The sequence below is a fragment of the Balaenoptera ricei genome, chromosome 1 (assembly GCF_028023285.1).
Source record: "Balaenoptera ricei isolate mBalRic1 chromosome 1, mBalRic1.hap2, whole genome shotgun sequence".
Taxonomy (NCBI): Eukaryota; Metazoa; Chordata; class Mammalia; order Artiodactyla; family Balaenopteridae; genus Balaenoptera; species Balaenoptera ricei.
The window spans coordinates 104,262,631-104,282,489 of record NC_082639.1 but is presented as its reverse complement, the minus strand read 5'-3'; the positions used below and the strand labels follow the sequence as shown (position 1 = coordinate 104,282,489).

At 40.3% G+C, this 19,859-nt stretch overlaps 2 protein-coding genes across 5 annotated transcripts in view; one reads left to right on the top strand and one right to left on the bottom strand.

Moving 5' to 3' along the window:
- WDR3 (WD repeat domain 3) overlaps window positions 1-3,010 on the bottom strand; it is a 58,767-nt gene extending 55,757 nt beyond the window's left edge. The window contains exon 1 of one of the 4 annotated variants that reach the window (XM_059928891.1): window positions 2,951-3,010. The gene's annotated coding sequence lies outside the window, so the exon portion shown is untranslated. Of the gene's footprint in view, window positions 1-2,682; window positions 2,769-2,857; window positions 2,909-2,950 lie in introns of those variants that run through there. The other 3 variants (XM_059928910.1, XM_059928881.1, XM_059928900.1) reach the window with 3 other exon arrangements.
- Window positions 3,011-3,107: 97 nt separating this feature from the next.
- Window positions 3,108-19,859, top strand: part of GDAP2 (ganglioside induced differentiation associated protein 2) — a 74,378-nt gene continuing 57,626 nt past the window's right edge. Inside the window, exons 1-3 of the mRNA XM_059928850.1 lie at window positions 3,108-3,284; window positions 12,212-12,454; window positions 13,881-14,020. Of these exons, the coding sequence (XP_059784833.1) occupies window positions 12,279-12,454; window positions 13,881-14,020 (316 nt within the window). The 5' untranslated portion in view covers window positions 3,108-3,284; window positions 12,212-12,278. The remainder of the gene's footprint in view (window positions 3,285-12,211; window positions 12,455-13,880; window positions 14,021-19,859) is intronic.

Sequence of the window (19,859 nt, the reverse complement as noted above, 5' to 3'; positions counted from 1 at the left end):
CCCGCTTTGAGAACTACTGTAACTAATACGTGCAGGTCTGTCCTGGACTTCCAAAGCAGGGCAGCCACCTCCGCTTGGCACACAAAAACTACTACTAGAACTTGGCACACTGTTTTTCAAAGTTGCCATAGTTCCTGTGTAACCGAGCAGGACACTACAGGGCCTTCCCAGGTCAGACACCACCGCCGCCTCCCACCCCCCACCTCGCCCCCCACCCCCCCACCCTGCACCGTGTCCTCCACCTGCCTCCCGTTAGTAGAAAACCTTTAGCCTCCTAAGCCTTCCCTGAGTTCCAAAGAGCAAATGTAATCAGAGAAGTGAGAAAATGCAGAAACAAAGAAATCAAGCAAGACAAAATAAAAATAGTTTTAGCCATTAAACAAAATCAAGGATCTTTAGGTTCCTCCTCAAGGGCTACGGAGATAATATTCTGAACCATATCCCTGAGCTGTTTTGCAGATACTGAAACCCCAACCAGGTGGAAGAAGTTAACTGAATGCTGACCACCAGCACATAGACTCCAGGCCAGTTGGAACTAGAAGGTTGATGGTGTTGACTCCCAATTACCTCACCACCAACCAATCAGAAGAATGCCCACCAGCTGATGACTTGCCCCACCCCCTCTCCCTCACCTTGACTTTAAAAACCTTTCCCTGAAAGCCAGTGGGTGGGAGGGGTGTCTTCTGAGCATTAGCTGCACCTTCTCCTGAGGGCCCTGCCATAAACGCTGCACTTTCCTTCACCACAACCCGGTGTCAGTAGACTGGCTTGACTGCCCACAGGGGGGCGGACTCAGCTTTGGTTTTAACAACTGCACTAAATCAAATTCACTGAAAACACTTGGTTACCATAAGAGACAACTGGTGAAGGAGATAAATTAAGCTTGCCTGCTCTTAATATGGAAATGTGAAAGGTATTCCCCCAAACACCGGTGCAACTTAAAAAACACAAGAATACTAAACAGAAGTTACAGCCTTCTTCTGGAGCTGTTTTTGTTTGTTGTTGTTGTTGGTTCAGTTTGTTTGGTTTAACGCTACAGGGTCTCTTTCTATTACAACCTGATATTTTAGTCTACTTTAACAGGAAAATACTCAATGCCTGTACTAATACTTTCTTTTAATGACCACTTACAGGCCTCATTTTTCTTCTCCCAGGAACCAACATAAAGCCAGTTAAAAGCGAAGGGAAGATAATATTAACATGGCAAAAACGCTCTTAACCTGGGCCATTTGATCAATTCTTTACCAATTCATCTTACTCCTCTGGCCCCAGCCCCTTAATTGTAATTGTTGTTCATGGTAGTCTTCCGCCATCTACCACAGTATTTTCCTTGGAGACTTCATACAGCATGCCTAGGCCCAGGGACCCATCACATCCCTACTTCCAGTCCGGCCCACATACCTGAATACCAACTATATAGCTCCAAGAGCTTATTAGACATCCCCATCGGAATACCTTGCAGTATCACATTTAACGTGTATAAAACCAAACCTACCTTGCTTCCTGAACCTTACTCATTTTTTTCTAACTCTAAAACACACAGCTCTCCATGCCATTCAGGCTCAAAACCTTGTAGTAACCTTTGGCTCATTAATATTATTTAGACAGCCAATACTGAAAGAGTGCTTACTATATGGTAACTGATACATTAAAATGTATATAACTGAGTAAACATATGAAGTTAATTTCATATTTATTAATTGGATTAATCATAATTAATTAATTGAATTAAGTGGGTTAATACATGTAAAGTGCTTAAAAGGATCCTTCACAGTTACCTTGCAAGACAGGTACTATTCTTTTTTTTTTTTTCTTTTTCAGGTACTATTCTTATCCCTATTTTACAGACAAGGAAACTAGACACAGAGATGTGAAATAGCTAGCTCAAAGTCATTCAGCTGGTTTTAAGTGCCAAAGCCAGATTACAAACCAAACTCCAAAATTTCTTCTTTTAACCACTAAACTATTTCTCTTTGCCTCCGTCCTCTCTTTTGTCAGAAACTACTTCTACCTGTTTCTCTGAAGGAGGATCCTTTTCTCTCCACTACTTTCTGTTCCAGCTCTTTATCACTGGGTTCCTGCACTATGCAGCACCTCCACCTCCATGTTTTTCATTCTTTTCTTTTAAAAGTCATTAATACTACTTGACTAATCTTTTCAAACGCACTAATCCTACCCCAAAACCCTTTAAGAGCTAAACTGTGTGCACTTCCCAAGAACTCAACCTATCTGTTCCTCTTCAGTTCTCGCATAAAATTTTCTGTCAGGCTAGCTGGTTTCCCTCCTTGTCCTGTCACCCTGCCTTCTTCAAACTGTTCCTCTCCCTTAGAATAACATGCATTCGCCCGTCTACCTAAGTGTTACCCTCTGAGGCCCACTTCCTTTGGGGCTAGTCCAATTCTCGAAGCCTTTTCCATTGCCTCAAAACTTCAACGATCTTCCATACAACTTGGTACTGGTCACTTGTGTCTCACACGCATGTGTGTATATGACGCTTTTCGGAGAGAGTTCACGACCTAACCTCCCTCTATGCCCCTACCATCCCTGCTTCTTAAGCCACAGCCCCCGAAAACATGCTTCTATGATGCGCTGAAAGGCTGGACCGCCGGAACAGACCTGTCAGATGTCCCTAAACCAATTTTTCAATCAGGAGAGGGTGAAGTGGGGGTTCCGCACACCCACCACGCTGCCAGACCATCCTCAGGCGAGCCCTGCAGGCGCCGGGTGAACGAGCTCAACACCGCACGCACCAGCTTCGGGTGTCCGCGGCCGGCTTCCCGGGGACGGCGGTGGGCCTCCCGCAGTGGCCCAGGTGCCCCTCCACCCTCGAGACCGGCCCCAAATCCCCCTGCCTTGCCTGCGGCTGGCACCAGGAAGGTCTCAGCCAGGACCAAACAAACCCGAGGAGCAGAACAAAGGCGCTCAGCCGCCGCGCACCTACGGTACCTACCTTGGCCTCCACGAGGCTCCGGACTGATTGGATTCACCCGTCGAACCCACCCCTTCCGGGTCCGCTCAAGGAGCCTCTTCCGCCCGACGTTCCGTTTGCCTTCTGGGGGAAATGACGTAAGAGCCGGGCTCTGATTGGTGAGCGCCGGCCGGGAGCGGAAGGCGGTGTTTCGCCTGCCAGGGCTCCTGCGGCTGGTCCTTCCAGCCTCCTGGGACTTTGGCTTGCTTTACCCGCCGAGCTCCTGGCAAGGGTTGTTCGGGGATGCCGCTCGGCCGCTTTCCACGAGGAACTTAACCCGCCGTGCCTACCTGCCGGATGGGACCGCCGGAATGCTGTGAGAGGCGGGACGGAGGCCGGGAAGGCAGGCGGGGCGGAGCGGGCCGGGGGCGCGGCGGGAGGCGCACGGGACTCGGCCAGGGCTAGGGGTGCGGGCATAGAGGGCTGGTTTTGTCAGTTCTCCGCAAAAATGAGCCTGGCGCTCACAGCCCCCCCCCCCCATCCCCGCTGTTGGTCTGGTTCCTCTCGCCCGAGGCGCTGTCGGGGAGAAGTTACCCACCAGAAGATAGAGGATAGGCAGACCCGGGCACAAGGGACAGTGGTGCTCTAGCCCCTGGGGAGGCGTGCGCCCGGGGGTGCAGGAGTCGAGTTTGTGTGGTCGCTCGTGTGGACTGGGCTTTTCACGGACCGAGAGCTGCTCGAATCAGGGCTGGGTAGGCGCTGAGCCTAGGATGCTGAGCTGTCTGGATCTCCGCAGTCCCTGGAGTGACATTGGTCTGCCTTTCGGTTTCCGCTCCTTGGTCGCCAGAGGGGGAAGTGACCAGGGCTGACTCCTCCTTGCTTGGTAATTGAGGCTTTAGGTGCTCTGTCACCAAGTGGGAATTAGCTTTTCTTTCTTGCAGTTTTGTCCGATTTTATTCTTGGGCTGCATAAAAGTGTTTAGAAAGGAGTTCTGATGTCTGTAGCTGTGGAAGATTAAAGCTAACATATAGGTATATAAAAGAAATAAGCCTGTGCCTTCAAGATAGCTGCAGCCAGCTTAGAAAATAGACTTTTATCTATATTACCTGATTTTCTTCAGGCGTTTCTTGAGTTTTTAAGACATGTTCACCTAGTCTTCCATATTCAAGAAAATGACAAGAGTAGAGAATGAATATGATCAGGCTGTAAATAGATGTAACAGTGTAGGTGTTTGAAACAAGCCTACGGTGGGTTGGATGAATGAGAAGGGAGGAAATTGTGGCAATAGACTTATTTCAGTAAGTTTGATGGGGAAGGGAGCATTTAGGTGAGCATGTATGGCTAATATACGAAAAAATGTGTATATATATGAGGAAAAAACGTGCTTTAATACATAGTCTAGATTCCATATCGATGACACCCCTTGTATCATCTGATTCTAAGAAGGTTATTTTACAGCTGTATAAACTGTAGATAACTACTGTCAAGACTAAATCATTTTATCTGTAGACATGAAAATTCTACATGTCTTTTAGAGGTTGAGTGGAAGTTTTGCCTCACGTACATTCATTTCAGTATTCTTGATCTCTTAATGAGCCCAATTTTGGGACTCCCTTTATCAACCATCTGGCTGGTTCCTTTGTGAGTTAAAATCTTGAACCATGTTCATTTTTGTATTAGAATGAGTCATGATTTTATCTTTTAAAAAAATTAATTTAACATTATTAAATATTATGGGAAAGGACAATCACAAATGGAAAAAATCATTTTGTTTTATTTATTATTATTATGTTTTGGCCGCATCGCGTGGCTTACCGGATCTTAGTTCCCTGACCAGGGATCGAACCCACGCCCTCTCCAGTCCTAACCATTGGACGGCCAGGGAATTCCCAGAAAAAATAATTTTAATGAAAGTTGTTGTAAGCAACTTTGATTGAGTGCTAAGATAATGCATCTTATAACTTCCCAATGGACTACTTCAAGAGCATAACCTTAGTTTCTGACGTTTCAGAATTGCTCAATGTATTAATTTTATAATTAAAACATAGTAAAGTTCTTTTTTTTTTTTTGGATTCAAAACTTTAACAATAAGTTGTGCCAGTAGAAGCGTTTCACAGGCAACGATATATCAATAAATAATAGTTAAATTGAGTTCCTGAGAAAGAACCTACCATGTGACGTCTGTCAGAGCGTAAATAACAACACGGCGTTACTGCAAAACTAGAGAAACACTGACAGTCACGACACAGCACAGCAGACCCAGAACCTGCCACTCACACACATGTAAACCAGTACACAGGAATTATCTTCTTCAGTTTAGACATCGATAGACGAAACACAGTAAAGTTCTTTCAGTATGAAGGTGGTACCACTAACTCACCATTAGAGCATGTGTTTGGCTGGTTTTGAATGATGGTGTTAAATTTGACCTGGGCTGTTGACACAACTTAGAAATCTTTTTGTTATACTGTATTTATTGTTGACATATTTGACTGCTTCCATTTGTTTTTCCATCTAAGTAACTTTCTAAAAAGAAAAAGTCATTCTCTCTATTTGCATAGAATGATTCTTAAATATAATAGATTTGGTGTTGGGATAGGGGTATTGTGCAGAAATATTTAAGTACCTTGAAGTTTAAAATATTGAAATACAAAGACATAAAGACATAAAGAATGGTAAGCCTATAATTTATACAAAAACAGTGAAATAGAGCTGGTAATGAATGGAGGTCAAAAGCTCTTTTTGGACTTTTATCCAGGCCTATCTAATCAATGTAAGCATTTTGAAGAATAAGAAAACAGATTTAAAGTTCTTTTCTCTTTTAAATGATACCATTTTCTCTTTATTCAGACAAAAAATCAAAAGCTCTTTTTGTACTTTTATCCAGGCCTATCTAATCAATGTAAGCATTTTGAAGAATAAGAAAACAGATTTAAAGTTCTTTTCTCTTTTAAATGATACCATTTTCTCTTTATTCAGACAAAAAATCAGATTTTTTTGAGACAGTGAACCAAGACGTTCTGCCTGATTCTGCCCTGTCTTGAACAATAAAAGTGTAATCCCTCTAACCAGTCCAATTAATCATATAAAGCACTATTTGGAGGACTTCTTAAACTAAAAGATGACAAGATTTTGAGAAAAAAAAGATGAGCTACAGTGTAATAAGACCTGTTATATACTCATTATGAATTTGAATTGTAAAAGATACATAGTGGGTTCTCTTTATCCTCATCTAGGGAGGTACTGAAGATAACCCTTAAGATAGTATGGCTAAGGAAATAGATCTGATTCTGCAACCTTCTGTTTGTTACATGTAAACTTTGAGATCCTGGGATGTAAATGTCTTGCTTCAGGAGTGTTTTTACTAAGGTTTTGTGTTTGCTTATGAACCTGTTCAAAATACAGAACTGATCAATTGATTTTCAGTGGGAAGTTCTGCTCTTCTTTAATGTTATCCAAAATTCTGGCTAAAGCTGTAGATTATTGTAGCCTTCCCCTCCTCCTTTCCTTACCTGAGCACTCTGTATTCTATCACTGGGATTCCTAATTTGAGTCTGGGAAACCCCTCAGATTTTTTTCCAGACCTGTGCTTGTATGAGCTCATGTAGTCACAATTTGGGTGATGAAAGGGTTTTTATATTTCATGTAATTCTCCAAGGGGTCTGTGACTCCAAGAATGTTAAGAACCACTGATCCTTAAGGATCAGGGATCAGATTTTCCTGCCTAGCTTGGCTTTGCTGCTCCATTTGCTTTATTGCCAAGTTGTGTGTGTGTTGGGGGAGGGGGAGATTTAAATCTCTTTTTGATGAGAAAAATACATTTCTGTTTAGAGTTGGAGCTGAAAAAGAATTCATTGTTAAATGCCATGACACTTTCATATAATGCCATTAAATTTTGCTCTACAATAAGAGCTCTGAACATTACCTATTACTCATTCAACACTCAGTATCTTGTGTGTCACAATGACTTAAAATCTTGGAAGAAGATCCAACAAAGTATACTGACAAGACCTGGTTGGACATATAGGAAAACCACCAGAGTGTACTGTCAAAGAAGATAATAGAGTTTCAGGGAGGGAATAATCAATAGTGGTTGCAGCTAAAATTTGATTAGCTCTTGGACTTGACATTTGGAGAATTATTGTTGACCTTGAAAAAGCAGCTTTAGTATTGTTATAGAGATGGAAGCAGAACTGCAGTGGGTTGAATAAATGGAGGGAAAGGAAGTAGAGCTGTGAAACAGATTACTCTTAAAGTTAAATGGTGAAAAGAGGAGTTTGTTGGTATTCTGAAGAAATGGGGTAGGGAAAAAATTTGAGAGTAGGAGACTCAGGGGAAGGAGAGATCAGATGTAGTGAAGGGATACTTGATGTTATTACATTCTCTTAGAGGAAAGCTAGTCAAGTGCAGTAAAATGCTTAAATGAAGGTGATTTGGCAGGCTTAAAAGTGTGGAATATACCCGAAAATCACTTGGAAGTTGGAAAGAGTGAATGAAGATAGAGACATTTTGAGTTGGAGAGAAATTAAGATAATTTGAACAATGACTTCTCTTTTCTCAGAGCATCAGGAAAAGACGGAAGGCAATGTGATATGATGTAATGGAAATGGCACGGGTTTTAGTGCCAGCTGGTCTTTGATTTGGATCTCAAGGTACCACTTACTAGTTCTGTTACCTTGAGCTGGTAATTGAACCTCTGGGTCTTGGTGCCCTCACTGTAAAATAAGTGTTCTAATACCTACTTTGTAGGATTATTGTAAGGATTAGAAAGCATATTTGTAACATATCTAATACCCTGTGGTTCACTGTAACTTCCACAGTTGGCCTTCTTTTGTTCCTTTATTGTCTTAGGTTCTTTCCTGCCTTAAGGCGCTCAGATGTACCCTTTCCACAGCCTGTAAAACTCTTCTACTTTTGGTCTCAACTCTCACTGTCTGCAAGAGACATTCTCTGCCTCTTCAATTTAAGTAGCCCCTTCTTTGTTGTAGGACACTTATCACAGATTTTAACTGTGTATGTATTTCTACGATTATATCTTTGTGTGATTTTTGTGGGGCTATCTCTTCCATTAGACAGAGACTCAGCACTTAACAGTGCTTGAATGAATGAATGCCTGGGACATAATAGGCAAATAAGCATTTATTACCTCACAGTTTTTATGGGTCAGGAATTCAAAAGTTGCTTAGTTGTGTGGTTCTGGCTCAGGGTTTCTCATGAGGTTGTGGTCAAGATGTCAGCTGGCGCTGGAGGATCCAAGGTGATTCATTCCTATGTCTGGAAGTTCATGCTGGTTGTTGGCAGGAACTCTCAGTTTCTCCCCACAGGGGCCTTTCCATGAGCTGCATGAGTATCCCCATGTCACGAGAGCTCACTTCCCCAGAGCAAGCAGTCCAAGAGAGCATGGCAGAAGCCACAATATCTTTTATGATCCATCCTTGGAAGTCACACACTGTCATTTCTGCAATATCCAGTTGGGTACACTGGCCCGCCTTATTCAGTATGGGAGGCATCTACACAAGGGCATTAATATCAGGAGGCAGGTATCATTGAAGGACATCTTGGAGGCTGTCTATCACAGATGCTGTGTGGAATAGCATAGAGTCATCCAAGAATGACTCAAAACAATTTTCTGTTAGTGTTGATGGAGGGCCAAGCTAACATAGGAAACCAGGTATTTGTTTTGACAGCAGAGAGGATAACTTCTGATTTTTTTTTTTCCCCCTACTGGCACAGGAGCAGATCAGAGAAAACAGATGTAGGGTTGATCTAGGTGTTAGGGATTAACAAGTCATTACAAGGGCAGACACTGAGATAAATAAGAGTGTATCTTAATTCACCAATTTGTTTTTGGTTTATCTGATGCTCGTTAGAGAGTCTTTGACAGTGAGTGTCTTGGTCTTTGCCACACATGAAAACATCTCTTTATCTCAACAGTGGTGCAGGTGACTTTCACATTGGCTTTGAGAAAGTTATAACATAACATTCATTGTGCCTTGCTTGGTGCCAGGTGCTCTGCTATGCAGTTTTTTTTAAAGATTCTTTTGATATGGACCATTTTTTTAAAGTCTTTATTGAATTTGTTACAATATTCCTTCTGTTTTATGTATTTTTGGATTTTTGGTGAAGAGGCATGTGGGATCTTAACTCCCCAACCAGGGATCAAACCTGCACCCCCTGCATTGGAAGGCAGAGTCTTAACCACTGGACCGCCAGGGAAGTCCCTGCTGTGCAATTTTAATACAGATTATATCATTTAATTCTCACAATAACCATAGTAGTACATTACTCCTATTTTAGAAATAAGAAAACTCTGGTTTAGAGTCAAGGATAATATGACTATTAGGTGGTAGGTCCTCAACCCAAACTCAGGCCTTCCGATAACAGAGCCCAAGCTTTTACCATTCTGCTTCTGCCTCAAAGTGTAATTGCATATGGAAATATTTACCTTAAAATACTAAAGAAACTGGATTCAAAATTGTACGTACCTTATGATTTTACCTATCACAGAAAAAGGTAGGAACTACTTTTTGGTATCTTTCAAATGTTCTGTAAGTGAGTATTACTTAGAATTGGAAAGAAAAGTTATTTTAAAGAAGTAGTTTTGTCCTGTAATTTGACATTCAAGTTTGCAAAATGAAAACTAAGTTTGTTTTTAATGGAATTTTTAATATTATGGTTAAGAAATTTCAGCATGAGTCGTCACCAAAAACCTGTGGATAATCTTTTGAAATTATGAATTTCTGCAGGGTGTCATTCCATTGAGCTCAAGGCAGTTCAGCCATAGACAGTGACTGTAGCCTTCACTTGTACTCTGTTCAGCTTGTCCAGTTCCAGGCTGAATACTTGTGAACAGATCAACAGGACTTGTGGTTGCCTCTAGTTTCAAAGGCCAATTGGAGGGACTAAACACCAACTTCTAGATTAAATTAGTTTCTTTATTTCAAAATAATATCAAAGGAGTACTTAGTAACAAATAAGAATAATCCTCGGATACAATTTTATCCTGGTATCATCTACAAGGCCTTTCTGAAATTGTTATATAAATGAGCACATTTCCTACCACACAGTGTTGGTGCAGGAATTAGAATATTGTGTCAAATCCATGGTTCATTCCAATTAGTATCCCATGTCTCTCAGCAAGAAACAGCAAGAAATTAGGTATAGAAAGGCATGCTTTTTCTCCTTGACTCTTAACAAACATTAGGATCGTACAGAAAAGCGTCTCAGGAAGTTCACATACCAGCTGTCATTCCCTAATCATCTCTCTGCTCTCATGTATGTTCAGTGTTACCAGCGATCTCCAATTTAACAAACCGACTAATTAGTTCTTAGTCCTTACTCAACCTTTCAGTAGCATTTAACCCTAGATGATCCCTCTTGAGCATTCTGTCTAAAATTACTTTCTTCACTTGGCTTTTAGGGTACCACACTTTCCAGATCTTCCTTCCATTCTTATCAATGCTTTTCTCTCTCTCGTTTTATTTTTTTAACTTTTCCTCTTTCCAGCCTCTAAATTTGGCCTTAGGACTGAGTCCTTGGATCTATTCTCTATTTGCATTTTCTCTCTTGGTGGTCTTAAATACCATCCATATGCTGAGACTTCCAAATTTATATCTTTAGCCTGACCTCTCCTCTGGGCTCTAGCCTCATGTAGCCAGCCAACTGCATGTTTGATATACATACTTGGGCATATAATGGGCATCTCAAACTAACACATGCAAAAACATAAGGAAAAAAGTACCTTGATTATTACTCCACCTGCAACCTACTCAAGTCTTTTCCTTCTCTATAAGTAGCATTACCATCTATTTAATTGCTCAAGCAGGAAATCTAGGAGTAACCTTTGATTCTGTTCTTTTCCCTCACCCCCTCAGGTGCATTTAGAAAGTCTTGTTGACCCTACCTTCAAAATTCATTCCAATTCTAATCATTCCTCACCACCTTCATCACCATCACCTAGATTGCTCCAGTCGTTTTCTACTGGTCTCTGCGTTTACTCTCGCCCCCACTCAGTTTCACTGTAGCTAGAGTAATCTTTTCAAATATTTATATTAAGTCATTATCCTTATAGGGACCCTCTAATAGCTTGCCCTCATTTACATTAAGATCTAAACTTCTCACCATGGCTTACAAACTAGATCATCTGGCCTTTCCTTGGCTCACCAGCCTCATCACCTGCTACTCATTACCTAGCTCGCTGTACTCTAGCCAAACCAGCCTCTGCGCTCTTCTGGAATAGACCAAGCTCTTCCCTGCCCTTTTGGCCTTTGTACTTGCCATTCCCTCTGCCTGACGCACCCTCCAGAGCTTCACATGGCTTGCTCTCTCACTTTATTTAGCTCTCTACTCAGATATAACCTTTTTCTTATAATACTCACTGCCTCCAGTCGTTCTATTAGATACCTGCTTGCTTGTTTGTTTATCGTTTTTCATCTGCTTTCAAGGAAGCATCAGCTCTCTAAGGGTAGGGACTTGCTCTGTCTTATTCACCATATCCCCAGTGACTAGAACAATACCTGACACATATAGGTGCTTATGAAGATTTACTGAATGAACGAACCTACCATTCGTTTACTGAATGAACGAATCTAGCTATTTACTGAAATAGCTATCTGACTTATTGCCAAATGAAGTATCATGTTAAATTTCCCATGAGTTTCTGTGGTACTTGACACTATGTGTCTTCCTAGCACCCTTCTCTTCTAATTCTACATTTCTGGACAACCAACCTTATACCACATCGGTGTCTCATATACTATAGTCTGTAAATTGTCAAATCCTGTTAATTTTTCCTTTGTATATTGCCTCACAAATCTATGCCTTCCTCTCCATCTGTTTCTCTACATAGTTCAGACCTTTATCTCTTACTACCTGATTGCAGTAACCTCCCTGCTTCTCATCCTCCGTATTAGACTGAACTTTGTAAGTTGTACATAGTATTTATCTTTGTATCTCTTGCAGCACCTGACACTCCCCCTACCCCGCCAATAGCAGACACTCAATGAATGTTGAATGAATAGTCCTGTGTTTCTGGAAAGTAGAATTGATGGGCCATGTGATTATTTAAATGACTGTAATTCTTTGAAAATAATTTGTGTTTAAATAATCCCTCTTTCTTCCTGTTTTAAAAAAGCTGTAGTAATTCATTGTTGTACGTTTGATTTTTTAATGGACTGTTTAAGTGACTATAATCACACAGTGTACTATTGGAGCATTTCACAGCAGAGTTTTGTTTTTTACTCTAATAGAAGTAAAGTAATACCTGTGCTTCTCTATTAAAATGATTCTTTCTTTTCTCTTAAGCTAAAGTCTACAGTGAATATTGAACTGCTGAGGAATTTGGGAAAAGACAAGCTGAAGTTCCCATTCCATGGATCCCTTGGGTGCACCTTCCCAGTTTGTGGATGTGGATACACTACCAAGCTGGGGCAATTCTTGTGAAGAACAATTAACTACTTCTGATACTGCAGCTGAAACATATCAGGAAGAGACTATTAGATCACCTTTTCTTTACAATAAGAATATCAATGGAAAAGTGGTTCTCTGGTAATTCCTTGTTTAAATCATATCATGATATAATAATACTTTCTCATAATTTCTTCTAGATTCTTTTTTTCATAATTTTTTCTAGATTCTTTTTTGTGAACCCTTGCATTATTGAAATATTACTTTGCATACACATTTACAGCTTTACTGACACATAATTAACATACAATAAACTGCATATATTTAGAGTGTACAGTTTGGTAAATTTTGACATGTATACACCCATGAACCCATCACCAGAATCAAGATAGTGAATATATTTATCACCCAAGAAGTTTTTTTGTGTCCCTTGGTAATCCCTCTCTCCTGCCCCTCCGTGCCTCAACATCCCCAAGCAATCATTCATCTTTCTGTCACTATGGATTAGTATGCATTTTCTAGAGCTTTATATAAATGGAATCGTGCACTTTTTTTAGTCTGACCTCTTTCATTCAGCACAATTATTTGAAAGTTCGTCCATGTTGTTGCATGTAGTAGTAGTAGTACATTTCTGTTTTTAAAAAAGCTTTAGAGATGTAATTCATATACCATACAAATGCACTAGTTTAAATTGTACAAGTCAGTGGTTTTTAGTATATTCACAAAATTGTGCAACCGTCACCAGAGTCAATTTTAGAACATTTTCATCACCCCAAAGTCCTGTTCCCATTAGCTGTCACTCCCCATCTCACACACATCTCTTACGTAAGAAGCAAAGGAATGACATGATGGTTTTGTGAGTTTCAAGGTTGTAGCACTTGCATCCAAGATCTATCTGAGATGCTATATTAGCGTTTCTGAGTCAGGAACAACTTTTTTTTTACTACTGTTTAAGCTTGTGTGCTAGTATATGCCCCCGCCCCCAACTCTCTGCTCTAGCCAACCACTAATCTACTTTCTATCTCTATAGATTTGCCTATTCTGGACATTTCGTATAAATGGAATCAATTGTGACTTAGCATAATGTTCTTAAGATTCATCTGTGTTGTAGTATGAATCAGTACTTCATTCCTTTTTATGGCCAAGTAATATTCCACTGCATGGGTATACCACATTCAGTTTATCAGTTCATTAGTTGATAGATATTTGGGTTGTTTCCACTTTTTGGCTATTATGAATAACGTTGCTGTGTTTAAACTCTTTAAACCACCTACTTTCAGCTCTGTAAGACTCTGTTACAATGTAAGAGGAATATGAAAGAAGCAAAGGAATGACATGATGGTTTTGTGGGTTTCAGGGTTATAGCAGTTGCGTTCAAGATCTATCTGAGATGCCATATTAGCCTTTCCGAATCAGGAACAACTTTTTACTATTGCTTAAGCTTGTGAACTGGTAAAACCAATGTTGTGAAGGGAGTGAAGATAGAATGTTTTGAAACAATTAGAAACTAGCTTTCTTATCTGCATCCTCTTCCCCACACTTGCTCTTATTTATTTATTTTCCTCAGGAAAGGAGATGTGGCATTACTAAACTGTACAGCTATTGTGAATACCAGCAATGAAAGCCTTACTGATAAGAATCCTGTGTCAGAAAGTATCTTCATGCTGGCAGGGCCTGATTTGAAGGAGGACCTCCAGAAGCTTAGAGGTGAGTGAATTTTCTTAGGTATGTTAGTGCTTAGGAAACATTTATTTTGATGTTTGAAGAAGTATGTTTTGCATGTAAGTGAGAAACTAAGTAGATGTAGCTCTTTTGTTGTTGTTAAAACTAAATAAATGCAGCCTTTGAAAAACCTACAATGTGTTAGAAGCTGAGTGCCGAGACTTTACTTGGTAAAACCCCTCTGTTGTGTTCCTGAATTTTAAAATGACAGTCATCCTAGCCAGTTAGATTTTTGGTAACATTTTCTTGGCTGTATAATGTCTTGCACTGATAAGCCTTATAAAACAACTATTCTTTGTCTAAACTGAAAATTTTTTATTGAGTTTTGATATTGGCAGAGAATTTTTTTATATACCTCCTGGACATAGAGTGTCACACTTCTGAAATGAAATTGACTTACTGGTAAAAACCAAGTGCGTTCTGGGTTAATTCTTACTTGCTTTCTTTTTTTAAACCAGAACATTCTTCTTCTGGGAATATTTCTTTGGAATTGGAGACAGGAGGAGTCCTGTTTGTTCAGAATCTTGTTTACCTTATTTGCATTTATTTTCTTAAATTACCAACTTCGCAACTTTTTGTTATAATTATTTGTGTGCAAAGGGAATATTGTGAAATTCAATTATCCCATTTTATAAAAAATATTTTTGAAATACAGCAATTTTTCTTAAAATGTAAATAGCAAATCCCACCTATATAAAAAAAATCTTCATTTCTTAGACTTCTACAATTGGTTTCTAACCTAATAAAGATATTAGAATTTGAACAGGATCATTTATAATGTTGACCATGAAAGAAGAGATGAAGAGAGAAGAATTGTATTATCTGATCAACAAACTGAACTTTGTGAGGGTAGGTGTGGGAAAAAGCCCTCAGTTTAACTAAAAACGTGATGCCATGAAAAATATGTAGAAATTATAATATGTATTAGAGATAATACTGAGAAGTTCTTTGATGTAAGTAACAGAGAAACTGGTCTGGAAAAATTCCTAATGAGCGCGCGCTCACTTACACCTTAGATCTGGACTTATGAATTAAAAAAATATAAAATTTAAGTATACAAAATAAAAACTCAATTTTTAGCAGCATATGTTTGGAGGGTCTCCAAGCTGGGGTTCATATTATAACTCTGTCCTTTACTAACTGTGTTACTTAGAACCAGTTACTTCACCTCTGAGCCTGAGTTTCCTTATCTCTAAAATGGGGATGATTATAGTGCCTACCTCAGTTCCTGACATATAACAAGAGCTCAATGAGTATTTGAGGATGGAAAAAATTAATTTCATGAAGAATAAATTAAATAATGGACATTAAGTGCTAGGCACATCCTCAGTGTTCAGTGTTATTGCTGGTGCTAGTTACACACCTCAGTTGTATTGCTTAATGAACCAGTGCCAACCTGAAGAGAGATTATTAAGGATGCACTGTACTTAATTCTGTTCTCTTTTTACATGCTTAATAACAACTTAGTAAATGATTACAAAGTATGACTTACCAAATTTGTAGATGATAAAAAGCTGGGAGGATTTACAGGAGACGTTGGATGATAGACTAAAGATTTTTAAACATCCGAACCGACTGGAAGTATGAGCCAAAGAAATGAAAAAATCAACAGGGGTGAATATAAAAGTCTTGCAGTAAGTTGAAAACATTAATTACCCAAGTTCAGGATGGGGAAGCCCAGTCTGACAACACTTTTTATATAAGAATTTGCTGTCTCAGTAAAATGGCATTATCATCTCCTCCATTTTTCATGCAAAAAACTTTAGGGTTAACACTTTCCTCTTCCTTATTCCCCACATAAAGTCTGTCATCAGGCCCTAAATAGATCTTGAATCTCTCTGTATTACCACCACCTCCAGCCTAGGCTGTGCTGCATCATCCCCTGCCTGGACTACAGCCATTGCCTCCCTCCCAGTTGGTCTCCTACAACCATTCTTTACTTGAATCTGTTTTCCACACGTAGTAAGTATTTGCTTTTTAAACTGTAAATCTCTTCTTATTACTCCCCTGCTTCAAACCATTTAGTGGCCTCTCATTACACTTTAAGTCCTAACTCCTTAAACTGGTCTCCAGGTTCTTGCAAGGTCTCACTCACTTACTTCCAGGTTCCCTTTTACCTTCCTCAATGTGCTTGAACCAGACTGATCTCTCATTGCCATGTCATCCAGCTCCTTTTCAATTTTGCATGTGCTGTTGTTCTTTCTCTCAATTCTTAACTCTTAATCTTAAGTCTTTGCTTATATCTCTTCCTCAAAGCGCTATTTCCTTTTGCTTCAGAATCGCTCATGGTATATGCTCCCAACCTGTGGTACTTCTCTTTGGTGCTCTTAACACAATTGTAATTTTGTAAATTGTTTATATAATTATTATGTCCCCATTAAACTTTAAACTCCTTGAGGACAGGAACCGTATGTCTTATTGGCCTCCATATTCCCAGTACCAAGTATAGTAAAGGCATCCTTTCAGTAGCTGAGAAATGAATAAATAGAAGTTCCCTGGGATTTTAACTGACTAGACTCTGAGGTGATAATGCATCATTTCTACTGAAAACACTAACAGTATCAGATGCATCATTACACAACATCACAAGTGAAGGTTTGTAATCAGCTTAAAATAAACTGTTATATTTATAAGATGTTTAATGTAAACCTCATGGTAACCACAAAGAATAAAACCTATCATAGATACAAAAAAGATAAAGAGAAAGGAGTTAAAGCATACCAGTTTTAAAAAAAAAATTAAAGTAAGACAGCAAGAGAGGAATAAAGGATAAAAGACTTAAAAAAAACTCAGAAAACAATTAACAAAATGACAGTAATTACCTATTAATAATTATTTTAAATGCAAAAGGACTAAATTCTCCAACGAAAAGACACAGAGCGGATGAAGGATAAAAAAAAGAAAAGAAAAACAAATCCAACAATATGCTGCCTACAAGAGACTCACTTTAGCTTTAATGACACATACAGGCTGAAAGTGAAGGGATTATAAAAGATATTTCATGCAAATGGAAACCAAAAGAGAGTAGGAATGGCTATACTTACATCAGATAAAATAGACTTTCAGTCAGAATTGGTCACAAGAGACAGAGGTCACTATATGGTCCAGGGGTCAATTCATCAAGGGAATATAACAATTGTAAATATGTGTGCACCCAACATTGGAGCACCTAAGTATTTAAGGCAAATATTAATAGAACTGAATGGAGAAATAGATGGCAATACAGTAATAATTAGGGACCTCAGTACCCCACTTTAAATATTGGATAGATCATCCAGACAGAAAATTAATAAGGAAACAGAAGGCCTGAATACCACTATGGTCCAAATGAACCTAAGACATATACAGAATATTCCATCCAACAGCGCCAGAATATACATTCTTCTCAAGCATACATGGGACATTCTCCAGGATAAATCATATTGGGCCAGAAAGCAAATCTTATCAAATTTAAGAAGACTGAGATCATGTCAGGAATCTTTTCTAACCACAATCGTGTGAAACTAGAAATCAATAACAAAAAGAAATTGAAAAAAATCACAAATATGTGGAAATTTAACAATATGCTCCTGAAAAACCATTGGATCAAAGAAGAAATCAAAAGGGAAATCAGAAATTATCTTGAGACAATGAAAAGGAAAATACAACATGCCAAACTTATGGGATGTAAAAAAAAATTTTTTTAAACCAGTTCTAAGAGAAATTTATATCACTAAATGACTACATTAAGAGAAAAGAACAGCTCAAACAACCTAATTTTAAACCTCAAGGAGTTAGAAAATAAATATCAATCTAAGCCTATAGTTAGCAGAGGGAAGGAAATAGTAAATATTAGAGCAGAAATTAAAGAAATAGAAACTAGAAAGACAATAGGAAAAAAGCAACAAAAAAAGTTGGCTTTTAAAAAAGAGAGACAAATGTTTAGCTAGACTAACCAAGGGGAAAAAAAGGACTCAAAATTCTAAATGAAAGTGGAGATATTACAGCTAACACCATAGAAAGACAAAAGATTATAAGAGACTACTATGAACAATTATTTGCCAACATATTGGATAACCTAGAAGAAACAGATAACTTCCTAGCAAACATGCAACCTAACAAGACTGAACCATGATGGAACAGAAAATCTGAACAGACGGAAGGAGTAAGGAGATTGAATCAACAATCAAAGACTTCCCAACAAAAATAAGCCCACAACCTGATGGCTTCCCCGGTGAATTCTACCATACATATACATATAGAGAAGAATTAATACCAATTCTTCTCAGTTTCTTCTGTGAAAAAGTTGAAGAGGAGTGAACACTTCCAAATTCATTTTACAGGGACAGCACTACCCCGATACCAAAGCCAGATAAGGACGCTACAAGAAGAGAGATTCAAGATGGTGGAGGAGTAAGTGGGCATGGAGTTCATCTCTCTCTATGGATGCATCAGGAATACATCTGTAGATGCAACAATTCTCACAGAACACTGGCTGAAAACTAGCAGAAGACCTTGGACACCGGAACGGACTATAAAGATCCCTGCATAACTGGTAGGACGGAAAAAAAAAGAGAGAAGGAGAAGGAGAGGAATTAGGACAGGACCTCCACTCTGGGTCGGGGGAGCTGAAGCAGAGGAGAGATGCCCGAATTTGGGGAAACCCCCTCTCCGACGGGGAAATCGATTGGGACAGAAGGGCAGCATTTGAGGCTGTCAGAAGAAGGTGAAGTGGCCAGTCTCTGGCAGACGGGGCAGAGTGAGAAATACACAGATGGTCCGTACCTCAGCCCTATGTGCCCCGGACTGGGATGTGTATTCACAGGTGTGCAAGGGGGCTGGGAGCTGGCGCATGGGGATTGGAGAACAGGCCCAGAGAGAACTGCTGTTGGTTGTGGGGAGACAGACTGAAGGGACGGGAGGGAGGAAATGTGCAGCAGGGAATGCCTGTGGAGGAAGACTGGACTGCCATGGAAGCAGGGCGCTATTGCTGAGTCACAAGAGGGGAGAGGAGCCACCATTGTAACCTCTCTCTCCCCACATGCCAGTGCCTGCTGACGACAATAAAAGAAGCCCACTCAAGGCTGGCTCTGTGCGCTGGCTGCTGAGCAATAAAAAAAGCCCCATCAGAGCTGGCCCTCACATGCTGGCTGCAGGGCAAAAAATAAGGGGGAAAAAAAGCCCTCTCAGGGCTGGCCCTTGCACGCCTGCTGCCGGGTGCCAGAAAAACCCTGGCTAAGGCTGGCCCTCATGTGCCTTATGCCGGGCACCAGAAAAGGCCCTCACTAGGGCCATATCTCTTGTGCCTGTGGCTGCCAGCTTCCCTGTGCATTTGGGGCTGTCGGGGCTCCCACGATCCAAGCAGTCATACCACCTCTGCACCCGGTCCTCATGGGGGCAGACCCTAGAGCTCCAAGGCAACCTCAGGACCAGACTCCTGTGGGTGGACCACACGCAGAGGTGGGGATAAAACCAGAGCTGAACCCCAGGGACGGGGTGACTAAGGAAGATCAAAAATCCTTCCATCAGCTGTACAAGCTGCAGACTAAATCCCTCCGATCAGCTAGGTAGATCCTGCGTCTAAGGAATATCTGAGTAGACAATGAGTGTTCCCACAAATGAAAATGGTCTAGCTCTGGCAGCTGTGGACATTGAGGGCAGCACATGCAGGAATTGGGCCAGATCAGAGTCTGAGTGGTGCCCACAGGGCCCACAGAAGGTCTAGAGACCAGCCCAGAGGCAGAGGAGAGCCTCTTGGGGAGGCGGAGGTGGGCTGTGGCTCACGGCGTGTGCAAGGACACTTACAGCAGAGATGCCAGGGACACATAATTATTGCTATTAATTT